At 38.5% G+C, this 18,100-nt stretch overlaps 1 protein-coding gene across 1 annotated transcript; it reads right to left on the bottom strand.

The window, feature by feature from the left end:
• Positions 1–5,973: 5,973 nt before the first annotated feature.
• Positions 5,974–15,337, bottom strand: LOC117195315 (uncharacterized protein F54H12.2-like). The gene is made up of 2 exons (XM_033399905.1): positions 14,548–15,337; positions 5,974–7,055 (listed from the first exon to the last, which is right to left on the bottom strand). The coding sequence occupies exons 1-2, from the start codon at positions 15,136–15,138 to the stop codon at positions 6,630–6,632; spliced, it is 1,017 nt and encodes a 338-aa protein (XP_033255796.1). The 5' UTR covers positions 15,139–15,337; the 3' UTR covers positions 5,974–6,629.
• Positions 15,338–18,100: the final 2,763 nt, after the last annotated feature.

Raw genomic sequence — 18,100 nt, 5'->3', positions numbered from 1 at the left:
AAAGGTCCGTTGTGTTGCCGCATGGGCATGTGCCCCTTCGCGTTGCCCGAACCGTGAGAGCATACTACTGCAGGTTAAGGGCAGTCCCATCCGGTGGCTTGGATGTATTTGGACAAGGTCCCTGGTTTGATTACGGACAGGTCCGAAATGTCCGTGAGGAAAGCGGCCCCGAGAATTCGAAGACGACGATTTCCAAGGGCTGGGCAGTGGCAGAAGAAGTGGGGGACCGATTCCTCCTCCTCCTCGTCGCGACAACTCCTGCAGAAGTCGTTATGAGGGATTGACAGTCTAGAGGCGTGAGTGCCGATCTGCCAGTGTCCCGTAATGGCTCTAGTAACTGCAGAGCACTGTGCTCTGCTGAGTTTATACAGCTCTGCTGAGCGCTTCTTCGATCGATATGGCCATATCAATCTTGAGACTTTACAGGAAACGGTTTGCTGCCATCTCCTATTGGCATTTTGCTCGAACAATTCGTGCGTTAGGAGCCTGCACGTAGCCAGGGGCATCGCTACTTGCTCCCTCTCCGGTAGGAGGGGAATCGTAGTACCCTGCCTGGCTAGCTCGTCGGCGGCGTCATTCCCCTCGATGTCCCTGTGGCCGGGGACCCATATAAGGAAGAGATCTAACTGATCTGCGATCTCGTGCAGAGACCTGCGGCAGTCATTTACAGTCGCTGAGTTCGACGATATTGAGCCTAGAGCTTTGATAGCTGCTTGGCTGTCCGAGAAGACGCACACTAAGTGCGTATCTAGAAGTAATTTGGAGACGATCGAAATGGCCTCCTTGATGGCTTCAACCTCCGCTTGGAACACACTACAGTGATCCGGGAGCCTGAAGCAAAGACTGATGTTCAGCTCGCTGCAGTAGACTCCGCCTCCCACGCGGCCGTCTAGCTTTGAGCCATCAGTGTAGAAGTGGACCGCATTTGCAGGTCCTGGTTCGCCCTTCTCCCAGTCCTCCCTAGATGGGATTGATACCTGGAAGGGCGTCGAGAGGTGATCACTGGGGATACAGTAATCTGTCCTCTCTGGTAATTGCGGGAGTCTCATCAGGATTCCCGAGTGCCCAGCCGCGGATGCTTTCCACAGTCTGGCTTCTCTCATTCTGAGGGCGGAAAGTGTTGCCACCTTCTTTCCCATGAGATCCACAGGGAGGAGGTCCAGCACAGTATCCAGGGCTTCCCCTGGAGTAGTGCGTAGCCCGCCAGTTATGCATAGCTCTGCCATGCGTTGAACTCTGCTGAGTTTATTGAGGCATGTCCTTCTGTCCAAGGCTGGCCACCATACCACCACTCCATAGAGCATGATTGGTCGTATGATGGCGGTGTAGAGCCACCGAACTATATAGGGGGTCATTCCCCATTTTAGTCCGATGGCTTTCCTGCAAGTATAGAGGGCCACTGTGGCCTTCTTTACTCTATCCTCTATGCTCAATTTCCAATCGAGCTTTCTATCGAGGATTAGGCCAAGATACTTGGCGTTGTTGCTGAAGACTAGCGCTTCCCCACATAGTCTTGGGGGAATCAGTACCGGAACTTTGTACTTCCTAGTGAAAAGCACCAGTTCCGTTTTAGACGGGTTGACGCCTAACCCGCATTTGTCTGCCCATTTCGAAATTTTCGTGAGAGTACTTGTCATGCACTCACACAATGTCTGCGGAAATTTTCCGGAGAATGCTATGGCAACATCGTCCGCGTACGCCACCACACGGCAGCCACCCCCCTCTATCTCCCGCAGCAGTGTGTTCACTGCCACGTTCCATAGGAGGGGCGAGAGGACTCCGCCCTGCGGTGTGCCTCTGCTGACAAATCTGGTACACGTTGACGTCCCCAGTGATGCCTCAACCGTCCTGCATTGTAGCATCTGATCGATCAGGCTCACCGTCCTGGAGTCAACGCCCAGATCCGTCAGTGCGCCCGTGATGGCGGTCGGAAGGATGTTGTTAAAGGCGCCTTCTATGTCGAGGAAGGCTACTAGGGTGTACTCCTTAAAATTAAGGGATGCTTCGATGATCGATGTGATCGAGTGTAGGGCCGTTTCGGTGGATCTTCCCTTCCGATAGGCATGCTGGGAGTCTGAGATCAGACTGGACGGAATGCACGCCGTTAGATGCAGCCCCAGGAGCCGCTCCATCGCCTTTAGAAGAAAAGACGATAGACTTATGGGTCTGAAATCCTTTGGGGCAGTGTGCGAGGGCTTGCCTGCCTTGGGTATGAATACGACTTTGGTCTGAAGCCAGGTGTCAGGAATGCACCCGTGGGAGAAGATTCCCTCGTAAATTATTTTGAGCCAAGTAATGGCTTTATGTCCCGCGTGAATCAGTTGGGCAGGGAAAATGCCGTCTGGCCCCGCGGACTTGTAGGGTTTAAAGCTTCTGATCGCCCAGGAAATGTTCTCCTGGCTTAGCAGTCCCAAGATGGCATTTGAGGCGACAGAAGGAGGCGCGAGGTAGTTGGGTCTGTTTTCATCGCAGCCAGGGAAGTGGGTATTTAGGAGAAGATTTAGCGACTCCTCGCTGGACGTAGTCCACGACTGGTCGGTGTTCTTCAAGTAGCCCAGGGTGGGTGTTGTCTTCGAGAGAACTCTGCGCAAGCGTGAGGCTTCTGAGTTACTCTCGATTTCGCTGCAGAACTTACGCCAGGAGGCGCGTTTGGCTTTTCTAAGTTCTTTGTTGTAGGTTGACAGACTGGCCTTGTATTCGGCCCAGTTTTGCTCAACGTTTTCAGCCTTAGCTTTATTGAAGAGTCTCCGGGAGGCTTTCCGGAGTTCACCCAGTTTCGGATTCCACCATTCAGGTTTCTTCCGGCCTCTGTTCTTGCCAGAGGGGCATGCTTTGTCGAGCGCCTTATTGCAGGCGTCGGTAAAGATCTTAAGAAGACGAGTCGTGGCCTCCGTGGAGAACTCCTCCTCAGATGGGGGCTCAGGGAGAACACGACAGAGGTAATCAGAGTACCGAGTCCAGTTTGTCCGCCTGATGTTTCGGAATCGGACTGGCTTCGGTACTGAGAAGGAGAAGACAGTTTCCACGTACCTGTGGTCCGAGAAGGAGTGCTCTTCCAGGACCCTCCAGGATACAATGTTACGCTGTATCTCATGAGAGGCAAGCGTGAGGTCCAGGACCTCCTTGCGGTTTTTAATGATAAAGGTGGGATCACTACCCCGGTTTAGTAAGACCATCTGAGTGGTCAGTAAGTAACTGAAAAGGTACTCACCCCTTTCGTTTGTGTCAGTGCTTCCCCACTGACAGTGATGTGCATTGGCATCGCACCCCACAATTAGGCCGATGTCCTTGGCCGAGCAGTCTGCGATTAGAGCCCGGAGAGGCGCGTGTGGAGGGGGGTCTGGTTGTTCATGCCCCATGTATGCGGAGCAGATCCTCAGTGAGCGCTCCTGGCCTTCGAGGCTCACTGCGGTGTGGTCTTCATTGCTGAAATTTGGGAGCAAAAATAGGTGCAACTCTCTTTTTGCAAGAATGCAGGTACGAATTTTACCTGCGGTTTCAGCTACATATAGCTTGTAGTCAGAAGTCCTCAGACCGGAGACCCTGTTTCCGAGGATCCAGGGCTCCTGAATGAGGACTATGTCGGCTCCACCCTTGGCCAGGTGGAGCAGTAGAGCAGCGCATGCTGCCTTACAATGGTGGAGGTTTATCTGCAGGAGCGTCAACGACATTCCTGAGGCTCGCCTCCACCATTGTTACTTCTAGATCGCTGTCAGGGGACTCCGGCTCCTCCCCGACAACGATGTGGCTGAGACCTCTGGCTAGGTCGCTCTCGTCGAACGCGTAGTCGTCCAAGATATCGTCCGACATCATGGACGCCGCATCCGACGCCGGGTTGTCTTCCTCGCACGAGGCCCCCTCTTTTGGGATCTCCGGCAGCTCCGGGTCTGGCTCGACCTCCGCTTGCCTGCCCTTGCGATCGGACTTGTAAGTGGATATGGTGACCTTCTTGTAGCCATAATCCACTACACCGTCCGACTTTGCGAGGAGATCAATGGATTCCTCATTTAGGACGAGGATAATCTGGCGCCTCTGCCCTTGGATATCCTCCACCTTTGCCACCTTCCAATCGGCTGTAGGAAGGTGGGGGTTGCAGACCTGCAGTAACCTGAGGATCTTCTCAGGCTCTGCAGGCTTAGCCGAGACCCACGCTCTGGCTCTCGGGCGACTAGGGACATCTTCCCACTTCACGGCCTCCAGTTTCGCCCCTGGATAGACCTCTTTTAGGGCCGCCACCGCCTTCATGTAAAGAGCCGCAGAGCGAGCGTCTTGGCAGGCGATGGCTTTCACCTTGCCTTGATGCCACCCTGCGTCCTCACACTTTGGCGGTGGTCCGCCGTTCTCCTCCAGTTCCAGTAGGAACCGGTCCTGGAGCTCGTTCTCCACCAGGTGCCACTTATCGCGAGGGACATGGCCGTCCTCGGCGCCCCTGTCCAGGACACCGATCAGGGTCTTGCCCCTCGCCACCTCAGCGAACGACCGGTTCGTGGGGTGGGTCTTCACCCGCTTGGCTTGCTGGGCTTGGCCTGGCTGATTTGCGGGGTCCTCCGCTGAGCGTTGCCGCTTGTTGGCGGCCTTGGCTGCGCCCTTTCCGGCTTTGGCTGGCTGGAACAGTGGAAGGATTGAGCAGGCCCACAGCCTCTGCTCCTTTCCTTCGGCTGACGCCTTGAAGTTCGGGTCTTCGTTGGACAGGATGAAAGCCGCTCGTCTCCTGTCCTGGTACGACGGCTTTCCACCCCGTGGTGCAGAGACGCTGCCCGCCGGGGCTCCCATGGGTTCTTCGGTACCGGTGCGCCTACCAGCCGCGATTACGCTCTGCTTGGCAGCCGCCCCGGTATCCGCTTCGCCCTTGGAGCTACCCGACTTGGAAGGACCCGATTGGCTTTTCGGGCCCCCCCTCGCTGCGGCTGCTGCCTGAAGACGGTGGACCGACTCAGTCTCCTTCCCCGTCTTCTTTGGACCCGGTTTCCCAGGCGCTGGTGCAGAGGGATTGGCTTGTCCCTCCGGTACTTTAAGAGGAGTACCGAGCTCCTTTGCGGTGTTTTTATTTGGTATTTTTGATGTGTTTGGCATTTTTGTTCCCACGAGTAGGCGGGAAGGGGCTGGTCACCCGAGGCATAGCCCGCTTGCCCCGGGAAGCCTGATTTAAACTGGAGGTCGGCAGGTATCCAGAGTCCGCATATTAGCGACCGGGCACCCCCCCGGCCATGCATCCCTCGGCATATAACAGTGTCACCTTGGATTGGGGTAATTTCACTGAGAGTTTTCTTCTCTCCGCCCGACTATCATTCGCCAGCATCCTAGCAGAGACATGACCGTGCTAGGACCTGTTTCCAGCCGCCCTCACGGGGAGAGTATAGTCGCACTTCCACCGGTGTGCACAGTTACGGCGGGTGACGGTTCGCTCGCAACCCTCTGTGTCCTAGGGGGGGTGTGAGACGCAGACCGCGCCGGGTATTACTAACCGGAGCGGCTGCGCCTCAGTTCCGAGTTCACAGTTGTGCGAGCCGACCCGTCATCCGTTTGTCCCCCTGTAGCACCCGATGGCTGACGGCCAAGATGCATGCCAAACAAATACAACTTTTTTTAGTGCAATTCGAGGAGATGATCTTCGAGGAGCACGTACAAATTCTTGAAAATTTGATGAGCATTTTGGAGGATCTGGAGGAAAAGGAGCTTCAGTACTCCAAGTTTGGCTTTCATTATAAGCTATGCTCCTGGAGTGATGACGATGCAACGGACGGACCTGACACATGCCTGTGTCATACCCTACCAAATAAGAAAGCAGAAGCTATAGACCTAATGTTAAAGTACTATAACTTAAATAAAAGATTGTATCCCAGCTCAAAAAATCAATAAACATCTTAAATGTCTCTAAAATAATATTGTGTTTTATTTTAAACGAATTTTCTTAAACATTTGTATTATTAACTTATCATTATAGTAAAAATCATTTTTCTTAAATTGTTTTAAAAAACAATTTAATGTTTTTTTGCTGCTTTTAAATATTCCATATAGGATACAGTAATGACCGCATGTATTTGAAAAATAACCTTGCAGTGGTTGTTTATTAAATGTAAACTTTGTGGAATTTTTCCTTAATATTTTTAAAAATTCTTTATTTTGGGGATATTGACCATATGAATCAAAAAATTCTGCTGAATATTTGTTTTCAAAGTAAAAAGCAACCCAATGAGTTCCTGAATGGCTTGAAGAATCTGTGTTTGCTATTATTAAAGCAGGATATTTCGAAATTACTTGAGGCAGCTGATCAGAGGGATAAACTCCTTTAAAAATTGTTTTTGTTTTTGAATGCTTGGAAAGCAACTTATCGATTTGCAATGTATTCATTTTTACAATAGAACACGAATATTTCTATGTTTATCAATATCAATCATTGAGTCATATTCACAGTATACCAGACAAGTAACTGCTTCTGTAAGAGGCTCCGAAAATCGTCCTTCAATTCGGATGGCTCCTTGTGATATTAAATTTGAGCATACAGTTGAATTGTGATGGTCTGCAGTTAGGTCAAATGCTAATATAAAACTATTTTTATCAAACATTTCCTTTGTAATTTGTAAACCTCGATCATAATGTTTTATTCCACTTGATCTGAATAGCATATTTTATCCTCTAGAGCTTTGAGCATTTTCAGAGTTCGAGAAATCAAACTCAAGTGCCTGCGATGGTACTTGTACTCCATTAACCAATAGATTAAAGCGTTGAATTTTAAAATGATCAAAATGGAAGGGGTTTAATGCCCGATTTCCAGAATATGATTTGTTTTTTACCATGCAAAAAGCCAAAAAATTGGGAAGCTGTCCAATAACTGCATTGTCAATTGATAATGTATTATTTCCTGGATATATTGTAAATGATTTTACTTGAACTTTGCTGTATGGATAAATGGCATTTTTAGTTTGTAAAACATGATGATGAGCCAATAAAATGCTCGGATTAATAGTTATGTGGTTCATGAATAGTTGGGCCTCCAATATTTTAAGATTTGATTCAGTTTCAGATTCCATTAAATAAAATGCTGTTTTTTCAATGTTAAAAGTAATCCTCAAATCTACATTATTTATAAGCAGTTTTGGTTGATTAAATATATCTCCATGAACTTTTCCGAATAGTTCAACCTTATTACTGTTTTGAAAAATATTTTTGAGCATAATGGATCCATCGGTGTTAACGTATCTACCAGATATTAATTTACCATAATTAGGATAATAACCTTGAGTGGCTAAGTGACTTTCACTGGCATCACTACCATAGTTTAAAATCGTTTGCAAATACGATCTATAATGATAGTTATTATCACTCTGAGAAACCAAAATATTATTTAAATATACGGACGAACTTCTAAACATTGAATGCAAAATATTATTCACTACTCCAACATCGTTTCCTTCAATGTTGGTATTATCACTTTTTCTTAGTTGCACAACAAGTCTTAAGTAAACACTTGACAGGTCTCGATATGTTTCCCCATTTCCTAAGCAAACGAATTCAATTGAAGAAGCACTGTCCAACGAAGCTATGGGGTTATATGAAACTTCTTCTGTTCTCAGAATAGAGCTTTGTGTAGGATGTGGCTCAAAGAGATCCAATTCGCTTTTCATACATTCAATATGGGTGGTCATTTTGATTTAGAAAAAATGTCTCTTATAGTTAATTTCTTTGTTGATTTTTTTTTTTTGGGGTCTCGACTGCGTATGTTTGCTTCCTTCTTTAGATGATAAATGAGATAGTTTTTTCCTAGACCTTCTCTTTTTATTCTTTTTACCTGCCCCATTCTGGAATCGGGTTAACTTATTAATGGCTTTATTTGACAGGTTTTGCAAAGCAATTTTACTTTGATCTTGGATAATAGTTCTTAAAGGTTTTCGACCAAACTCATTTATTACTGCCTTTCCAGTCTCAGAAGCTTGGTTTTTAATAGCGTTTATCCCCGAAAGGAATAGTGGTTTTATGTAATTAAAAAGACCACTAAAAAAATTCCCAATTCCTCTACCTTGTTGGATAACTCTGGGTGAAACATAAAGACTTCCTATATGATTCAACCCTCCTCCACACTGATTTAAATAATATTGTTGATAAGATTTCGTCATGGTGGTTATTTCTACTCTGAATAAATTTCCATCTTTACAGTATTATTTATAGCATTTCTTTTCGTTTTTTAAAGTGAAGGGTAACAAAAATTGGAATTGCTGAAGATTCAAATGGTACTTTATACCCTTTGGAATCGGTAATTAAGATCGAAATTTCTTTTGGAGACCATATTTCAATGGGATAATATTCAATATTGTTGAATTGTATAAGTTGCTCTTTTCCATTATAATGTAATACTCGAAGACATCGAGGTTTTTTATTTCCAACACATCTTGGTTTGATAATGTCAGTGTAAACAAAAATCAACCCATTTTGAAACTGTTCAGACTCTATTGACTCATTTTCATATCGAAATGTTTCTCCATTTACTAAGCTAATAACGAATTCTGTTGTTTCTTCAGATGCGATTGAGGTATTCTCAGGCCTGCTTTTTATACATTTATTTAGATATAAGTCTGTAATTCCTACTTCCCAGTCATCGTTCATGTTTTCAGGAATATTTACAATGTTTGTAAATGCACACTTAACGTTATCATGATATACATTTAACGAATCATTACTAAGTACTGTCACGAAAAACTCTGTTACATTTACCATTTTTAGTTCTACGTTCTTTGCAGTTTATTAATTATAGGAAAACCAATTAATTTTGTTTTTTCCAATTTGCACGGCCTTACTGTTTCTAACAGCCCTCATCAACTTTTCTCGTCCACTTACGTATTTCAAGTCTTGAAATGGATTTGGTTCACTTTTATACCTCTTAAGTTTTACTCTTAGCTTTCGCTGTTTATCAGTAAGCTTCACTTTAGTCAATGCTGATTTTTTTGATGCTTGAGTGTCTAAAAATGAAGTATCCTCAACTTTACGCTTATTAGGTTTTGAGTTGAAAGATTTTTCGGTCAGAAAATCTTCATCATCGATGTCGTTAGGTAAATCAGAGAACTCATTTGTGATAGAGAGTTCTTTTTTTGCGGACTCATTATTTGTATTGTTAAGAATGGAAGTGTTAGGTTTTACATCTAACCAAACTGACTCGTCTTGTGTTTGTATTCCAATGCTTTGAGGTGGTGAAAGTCGTTTGTTCTGCGTAGTTCGTATATCCATTGTCTTATTTCTTTTTTTATTTTGATAGTAACACAATTCTTGACGTATTTTAATCCATTTATTAAAGTCACTAGTTTTTTTATCATTTAAAATAGGCAAAAACGTTATATTTATAAAATCGTTTTTCTGGGCATTATTTACCAATTTTTGATATGCATTCGGATGAATTAAAATAACTTTGGTTAATTGATGCTTATTTTTAAGCATTGTTCAATATTTTTCCAAAAATCCCCGAAAGCAATGAACTTATTAAAACAGGTAAAAATCCTCCTTTTTGGATGAGAACTTTTCTCTTAGAATTTATTGACCGTTTTGGACATGAAATAAGACGTAATGCATTTTTATACTTTTTTAGAGCATATAGTTGCTTTTTTGATATCTTATGATTTCCTCGTAGAGTATTCAACACTATCTCCACTAATGCTTTTACAAACTCAATGTCACAATTACTTATAATTGCATTTCGAAGTTTATTATTTGCCCTTTTGAGCACATACAATAAATGTTTGTTCGCTTTCAGTCGATTTAGATTCTTTTTGTAAACCATTTTCATCTGAAAAGCAAACCGTATACTCAGAATTAAAAATATGTGTACGAAATCTAAGGAGATCATTTATTCCCTGAGTAAGATCAATAAGTAAATAACCATGTGGTTCATCTGTCACCTCCTTATATATTCTGAAGAGCTCCTGAGAATTTTCAGGATAAATTTGTCTTGCTAAGCATTGAAATTGTAGCTTATCTCTAGGATTTTTGAACGCAACGATGTATTTTGTGTTTAGTGAAATATCTCGAGTATGTGATGATTTATGAAGTATATTTTGTGTAACCACTATTACGGATAAATTCCTGTGGTGTGATCCTTTTGTAAATAGCTCACAGACATTTTTATTAAATGCACCCATCATTAAGTCATCTAGTATTAAAAGAATAGGCTCATGATTTTCATTTTCAATTGTTTCGGGAACTCCTTTATAGTATTCGATGGTATTAAAATTTGGCTTAGCATGCTCCTCTCCATAACACCAAATTATTCGATTAATTGAAATGCTCAGCAAATCATTCCTTTTGTTTATTAAATTTTCTAAAAACGTTGTCTTACCAGATCCTGAAGGTCCGCAAATAAGCATTGTAAAAGGATGTATAAATTGCTTAAACATTTTTGGGTTATGTTTTATTTATTAATATTTTATAAATGTTTTCTAACATCTAAGATATTCTAATTACGCGTCTCCTGATCGCGCTTTTTGGGGCAGTTTTTTTCTAAGTGAGTATCAGATCCGCAATAATTACAATAAACAACTTGTGTGTATCCGCTTTTGTGAGGATCCTTTTCAAACAAACGCTTAAATGAATCCATTTTAAACAACTAGTTACTACAAGTGCTGAATATAAACTGAAAATCTAAACATATGAGTCACTATTACAGTAGATAGCGTAGTTAGAATTTTCCAAGATAACAAATAGCTTAAATAAATTATTTAGAGCACATCTCAGAGGAATTTTTTTGTGGATTCTACAGTTTGTAAAAAAATTTGGATAAAATGTGAGACTTTTTCTTATATCGATATCAATAATATTATTTGTTAAATACTTAGATAAAAACTTTTTTTTAATTTCACCACGTACAATAACGGTGCTAAATCTATTTAGTGGTGAAAGTATTTCACCTAAACTTAAATATGATATTTCACCATCTGACCATTCCAATCCATTTATGGTTTGACGATTAATATTTTGTTGTTTAATCATTTCATTATCCAATTCATTCAGATGATATGGTGGTTTGAAATGAAAGAAGTTTGGTGTTACTGTTCCGGTTTGCATAAACGCCAATTCCTTAATAAAAAGTTGTTTATTATTTCCAAAGAGATATTGAAAATCAACTATAACGCTTGAATTCCTGTCGATTGTGTTCATGTTGGGTTGAGATTTTGTAATAAACTGAATGAGTCGTTGATTCCTATCTCCTTTATATACAGCCCAATTTAGTAAGAGTTCTTAGTTTAACAAAAGCATTCAACCCAAATGGACACGCTTCAATCAAAAAGAATTAGGTCCACTAGAAAGAAGCAGGATCACGAAGTCATTTTCGGTCTCGAATATTATGTAGTACATAATTTAAAACTTAAATGCGGTTTTTCAACTACAAGAAAATTCACTCCAATGATATGGATGCAGCAAAGCAAAAACAATTTCGTCGGTTTAGATAAAGATGAATGGATGCAATTGGTTACATACAAGGAGTATATCCAATTGAAACTTGATCAGTATGATTTTTTGATGCCTGATACAATTATAGACCATCCATTATTGTCCACAATTAAGTGTAATTTTAGATTTCGAAAATCAGATAAGCAGTATGTGTTTATAATAAATCAGTTTGGAAATAAAATTGAATTTGATAGTGAGTCCTGGAGATCGTTTTTAAGATTAGGCATTTTTTTTACCACATTTTTATGTTGGAATACGATACTTAAGCAACAAATTATATACCTCTACTATAATAATATTATTCCTAAGTGTGCAGCCTTACAAAAATTTGATGTTCAACTAGCTGATTTAGACGGTACTTATGATAGAAATGTGCAAATAGATTTAACCCGTTTATGCTTTGAAATTTCCAAAAAAATGTGTAATCAAATAAAACGCGATGTTCTTGAGTATAAGCAAACACTTTTAAATAAGCAATCATCCCAACATAACAATAGAAAATAAAAATTATATTAAAAATGAGTAAGCAACAAGTTGTTAATGAAATACATAAGCCTGCTAGAAGAAATTTCATTCGTTGTAAATTCGTACAAAAGGGAATTAATGACACGTGGCAAATCGATTTAGTTGAAATGATACCCTTTTATAAGGAAAACAAAGGATATAGGTACTTGCTGACAGTAATTGACACGTTCTCGAAGTATGCATATGCAGTTCCCGTTAAGTCTAAAACAGCTTTAGATGTTTTATCAGCATTGAACAAAATATTAAAAATATCTAAACATAAACCTAAAAATATTCAGTCTGATCAAGGAAAGGAGTTTTTTAATGTAGCCTTCGGAGAGTTAATGAACAAGAATAACATTAACCATTACCACACATATACACACCTTAAGGCATCTATTTGTGAACGTTTTAATAGAACATTAAAAAATCGTATGTGGAAAATCTTTAGTATGCAGGGTAATCATACGTGGATTTATACCTTGCATGACTTACTAAAAGATTATAATAATTCATATCACCGTACTATAAAAATGAGGCCTATAGATGTAAACAAACAAAATGAAGAGTTTATTTTGAAAACAGCTTATAATATTTGTAAGGTATTTCCTAAACACAAGTTTTCCATTGGTGATCCTGTTAGAATAAGTAAATATAAAGGTATTTTTACAATGGGCTATGATCCAAACTGGACAACCGAAGTTTTTAAAATTTTAAAAGTAAAGTCTACTAATCCTGTAACATATGAACTGGAGGACTATAAGGGGGAAATGATCAAAGGCTCATTTTATGATCAAGAACTCCAAAAAGTTAAAGATGAAAATGCTTTCTTAGTGGAAAAAATACTCAGAAGGAAAAAAGAACAAGTTTTTGTTAAATGGTTAGGTTTCGATGAAACACACAATTCATGGCTAGATAAAAAGAGTATATTAAAATAATTAAGCACGCAAAATATTTATCAGATTTAATTTATTTTTGTGTATTTTTTACATTGAAATATAGTTTTAATTATACACAAATTAAAAAATAATAATAATATAATGTTAAATTTACTTATACCATATTTTGTGTATTATTACTAGCACCTAAAATATTTTTAATTTCATAGTGATTATGAGCTAATGTTGAAATATTATCAGGTAATATAAATCTTTTGTCATCCTTATAATTTAGACTTATCTTATATACAATTTCAGTATAAATTTTATGACCTCTACTTCTAATAACTCTCTGTTGTCCATAATAAGTTTTTTTATGTTTAATGCATTCAATATAATGAGTATGAGTTAATCGTTTCACTACTGACTTTTTTACGCCTTTAACCTTTTTTACGTTATAGTCAGTGTTATCATCTTTAGCAATTAAATATGAGTATGCTTTCGCTTTTAATCCTGCAAACGACGTCATTATTTTTCCTGCATTTTCGTCTTTCATTAATCCAAGCTCTTTGTTATTAGCGAGATTGATACCGAATCTGTTTGAGGCTAGGTAATTGGTTGTATCAAAGCGATTAGGATTGAATTTAATTAAATCATAAAAATCTTCTTCTGATGATAGAATAAATGAATCTGTATCCATATAGAGTATTTTTGATGATGGACATTTTACAGAATGAAAATTATAGAAATAGTCATACATTAACCATTTTGAAAGTTCTAGTACACTAACTCCAATGTATATGGGCTTATCATAAAAAATTCGGGACTTAGTTGATTCAATGGCAGCCAAATTATCTCCAAAGATTTCAACACTGTGGAAATTATGTCTTGCTATGCGTTGTCTAAACCCTGCTGAGTTTTGTCTGGAATCATAATGCTTAACTAATGCAACCTCACGACGTTTTTCTACATTCTCCATTGTTTTACCGTAAACGGCATTAACCATTAATTTGTAAAAGTTTATCTCAAAGTCATTGCTAGCTAATTTTCTAAGAGATGTATTGAGGTCAATATAAGGTTTCAGCCAACAGGACTGATTAAATGATAAAACTCTAGATATTTTTTCTAAAATCATACCTTGCTCTATACATAACTGTAGCTGCTTCAAATGGATTATATAGTTCTTTTTATCACTTAAGTCAGCTATTAGTTTTGTCTGCGTTCCTCCTGGTGGAATCTTATTTTCGGGGCAAAAAGGTAAACTATTATGCTTATTATGAATATCATCAGGATATCGCATATCTACTTCTAAAATATATCCAACATCACTAGATGCCGATATGCTAAGAACGTTGAAAGATGAAATTTCATCGTTACTTAGAAATTTAAAATTAGAAAATGGAAGGGGTTGACTCATAGCCCATCCATATAAGTTGTTGGCGTCAATATATGAAAGGAAATTTATGGGTTCGGTAGGCTTAAATTTATTATTTAAATATTTGTTATTTGCTGTTGCCATCCGTTGAGTACATTGGGTCAACCCTCCACGAACAGCAGTTTTTAAAAAATTATAAATGTCAGGATCACTAACAAGTTCTAATTCTACCCTTGTGTATTTTAACATTGCATCCCATGAAACTGAAGGAGCAGTAACATAATTAATGGGGTCTAACCTGTACACTCGGGAACAAAGACTCCTAAAATTCTCAAATACATCAGCAAGAATTAAAATGTTAAAAGTAATCCTCAAATCTACATTATTTATAAGCAGTTTTGGTTGATTAAATATATCTCCATGAACTTTTCCGAATAGTTCAACCTTATTACTGTTTTGAAAAATATTTTTGAGCATAATGGATCCATCGGTGTTAACGTATCTACCAGATATTAATTTACCATAATTAGGATAATAACCTTGAGTGGCTAAGTGACTTTCACTGGCATCACTACCATAGTTTAAAATCGTTTGCAAATACGATCTATAATGATAGTTATTATCACTCTGAGAAACCAAAATATTATTTAAATATACGGACGAACTTCTAAACATTGAATGCAAAATATTATTCACTACTCCAACATCGTTTCCTTCAATGTTGGTATTATCACTTTTTCTTAGTTGCACAACAAGTCTTAAGTAAACACTTGACAGGTCTCGATATGTTTCCCCATTTCCTAAGCAAACGAATTCAATTGAAGAAGCACTGTCCAACGAAGCTATGGGGTTATATGAAACTTCTTCTGTTCTCAGAATAGAGCTTTGTGTAGGATGTGGCTCAAAGAGATCCAATTCGCTTTTCATACATTCAATATGGGTGGTCATTTTGATTTAGAAAAAATGTCTCTTATAGTTAATTTCTTTGTTGATTTTTTTTTTTTGGGGTCTCGACTGCGTATGTTTGCTTCCTTCTTTAGATGATAAATGAGATAGTTTTTTCCTAGACCTTCTCTTTTTATTCTTTTTACCTGCCCCATTCTGGAATCGGGTTAACTTATTAATGGCTTTATTTGACAGGTTTTGCAAAGCAATTTTACTTTGATCTTGGATAATAGTTCTTAAAGGTTTTCGACCAAACTCATTTATTACTGCCTTTCCAGTCTCAGAAGCTTGGTTTTTAATAGCGTTTATCCCCGAAAGGAATAGTGGTTTTATGTAATTAAAAAGACCACTAAAAAAATTCCCAATTCCTCTACCTTGTTGGATAACTCTGGGTGAAACATAAAGACTTCCTATATGATTCAACCCTCCTCCACACTGATTTAAATAATATTGTTGATAAGATTTCGTCATGGTGGTTATTTCTACTCTGAATAAATTTCCATCTTTACAGTATTATTTATAGCATTTCTTTTCGTTTTTTAAAGTGAAGGGTAACAAAAATTGGAATTGCTGAAGATTCAAATGGTACTTTATACCCTTTGGAATCGGTAATTAAGATCGAAATTTCTTTTGGAGACCATATTTCAATGGGATAATATTCAATATTGTTGAATTGTATAAGTTGCTCTTTTCCATTATAATGTAATACTCGAAGACATCGAGGTTTTTTATTTCCAACACATCTTGGTTTGATAATGTCAGTGTAAACAAAAATCAACCCATTTTGAAACTGTTCAGACTCTATTGACTCATTTTCATATCGAAATGTTTCTCCATTTACTAAGCTAATAACGAATTCTGTTGTTTCTTCAGATGCGATTGAGGTATTCTCAGGCCTGCTTTTTATACATTTATTTAGATATAAGTCTGTAATTCCTACTTCCCAGTCATCGTTCATGTTTTCAGGAATATTTACAATGTTTGTAAATGCACACTTAACGTTATCATGATATACATTTAACGAATCATTACTAAGTACTGTCACGAAAAACTCTGTTACATTTACCATTTTTAGTTCTACGTTCTTTGCAGTTTATTAATTATAGGAAAACCAATTAATTTTGTTTTTTCCAATTTGCACGGCCTTACTGTTTCTAACAGCCCTCATCAACTTTTCTCGTCCACTTACGTATTTCAAGTCTTGAAATGGATTTGGTTCACTTTTATACCTCTTAAGTTTTACTCTTAGCTTTCGCTGTTTATCAGTAAGCTTCACTTTAGTCAATGCTGATTTTTTTGATGCTTGAGTGTCTAAAAATGAAGTATCCTCAACTTTACGCTTATTAGGTTTTGAGTTGAAAGATTTTTCGGTCAGAAAATCTTCATCATCGATGTCGTTAGGTAAATCAGAGAACTTATTTGTGATAGAGAGTTCTTTTTTTGCGGACTCATTATTTGTATTGTTAAGAATGGAAGTGTTAGGTTTTACATCTAACCAAACTGACTCGTCTTGTGTTTGTATTCCAATGCTTTGAGGTGGTGAAAGTCGTTTGTTCTGCGTAGTTCGTATATCCATTGTCTTATTTCTTTTTTTATTTTGATAGTAACACAATTCTTGACGTATTTTAATCCATTTATTAAAGTCACTAGTTTTTTTATCATTTAAAATAGGCAAAAACGTTATATTTATAAAATCGTTTTTCTGGGCATTATTTACCAATTTTTGATATGCATTCGGATGAATTAAAATAACTTTGGTTAATTGATGCTTATTTTTAAGCATTGTTCAATATTTTTCCAAAAATCCCCGAAAGCAATGAACTTATTAAAACAGGTAAAAATCCTCCTTTTTGGATGAGAACTTTTCTCTTAGAATTTATTGACCGTTTTGGACATGAAATAAGACGTAATGCATTTTTATACTTTTTTAGAGCATATAGTTGCTTTTTTGATATCTTATGATTTCCTCGTAGAGTATTCAACACTATCTCCACTAATGCTTTTACTAACTCAATGTCACAATTACTTATAATTGCATTTCGAAGTTTATTATTTGCCCTTTTGAGCACATACAATAAATGTTTGTTCGCTTTCAGTCGATTTAGATTCTTTTTGTAAACCATTTTCATCTGAAAAGCAAACCGTATACTCAGAATTAAAAATATGTGTACGAAATCTAAGGAGATCATTTATTCCCTGAGTAAGATCAATAAGTAAATAACCATGTGGTTCATCTGTCACCTCCTTATATATTCTGAAGAGCTCCTGAGAATTTTCAGGATAAATTTGTCTTGCTAAGCATTGAAATTGTAGCTTATCTCTAGGATTTTTGAACGCAACGATGTATTTTGTGTTTAGTGAAATATCTCGAGTATGTGATGATTTATGAAGTATATTTTGTGTAACCACTATTACGGATAAATTCCTGTGGTGTGATCCTTTTGTAAATAGCTCACAGACATTTTTATTAAATGCACCCATCATTAAGTCATCTAGTATTAAAAGAATAGGCTCATGATTTTCATTTTCAATTGTTTCGGGAACTCCTTTATAGTATTCGATGGTATTAAAATTTGGCTTAGCATGCTCCTCTCCATAACACCAAATTATTCGATTAATTGAAATGCTCAGCAAATCATTCCTTTTGTTTATTAAATTTTCTAAAAACGTTGTCTTACCAGATCCTGAAGGTCCGCAAATAAGCATTGTAAAAGGATGTATAAATTGCTTAAACATTTTTGGGTTATGTTTTATTTATTAATATTTTATAAATGTTTTCTAACATCTAAGATATTCTAATTACGCGTCTCCTGATCGCGCTTTTTGGGGCAGTTTTTTTCTAAGTGAGTATCAGATCCGCAATAATTACAATAAACAACTTGTGTGTATCCGCTTTTGTGAGGATCCTTTTCAAACAAACGCTTAAATGAATCCATTTTAAACAACTAGTTACTACAAGTGCTGA

This window comes from Drosophila miranda, unplaced genomic scaffold (genome assembly GCF_003369915.1).
Source record: "Drosophila miranda strain MSH22 unplaced genomic scaffold, D.miranda_PacBio2.1 Contig_AX4_pilon, whole genome shotgun sequence".
NCBI lineage: Eukaryota > Metazoa > Arthropoda > Insecta > Diptera > Drosophilidae > Drosophila > Drosophila miranda.
This window is presented reverse-complemented; position numbering and strand designations above follow the sequence as displayed.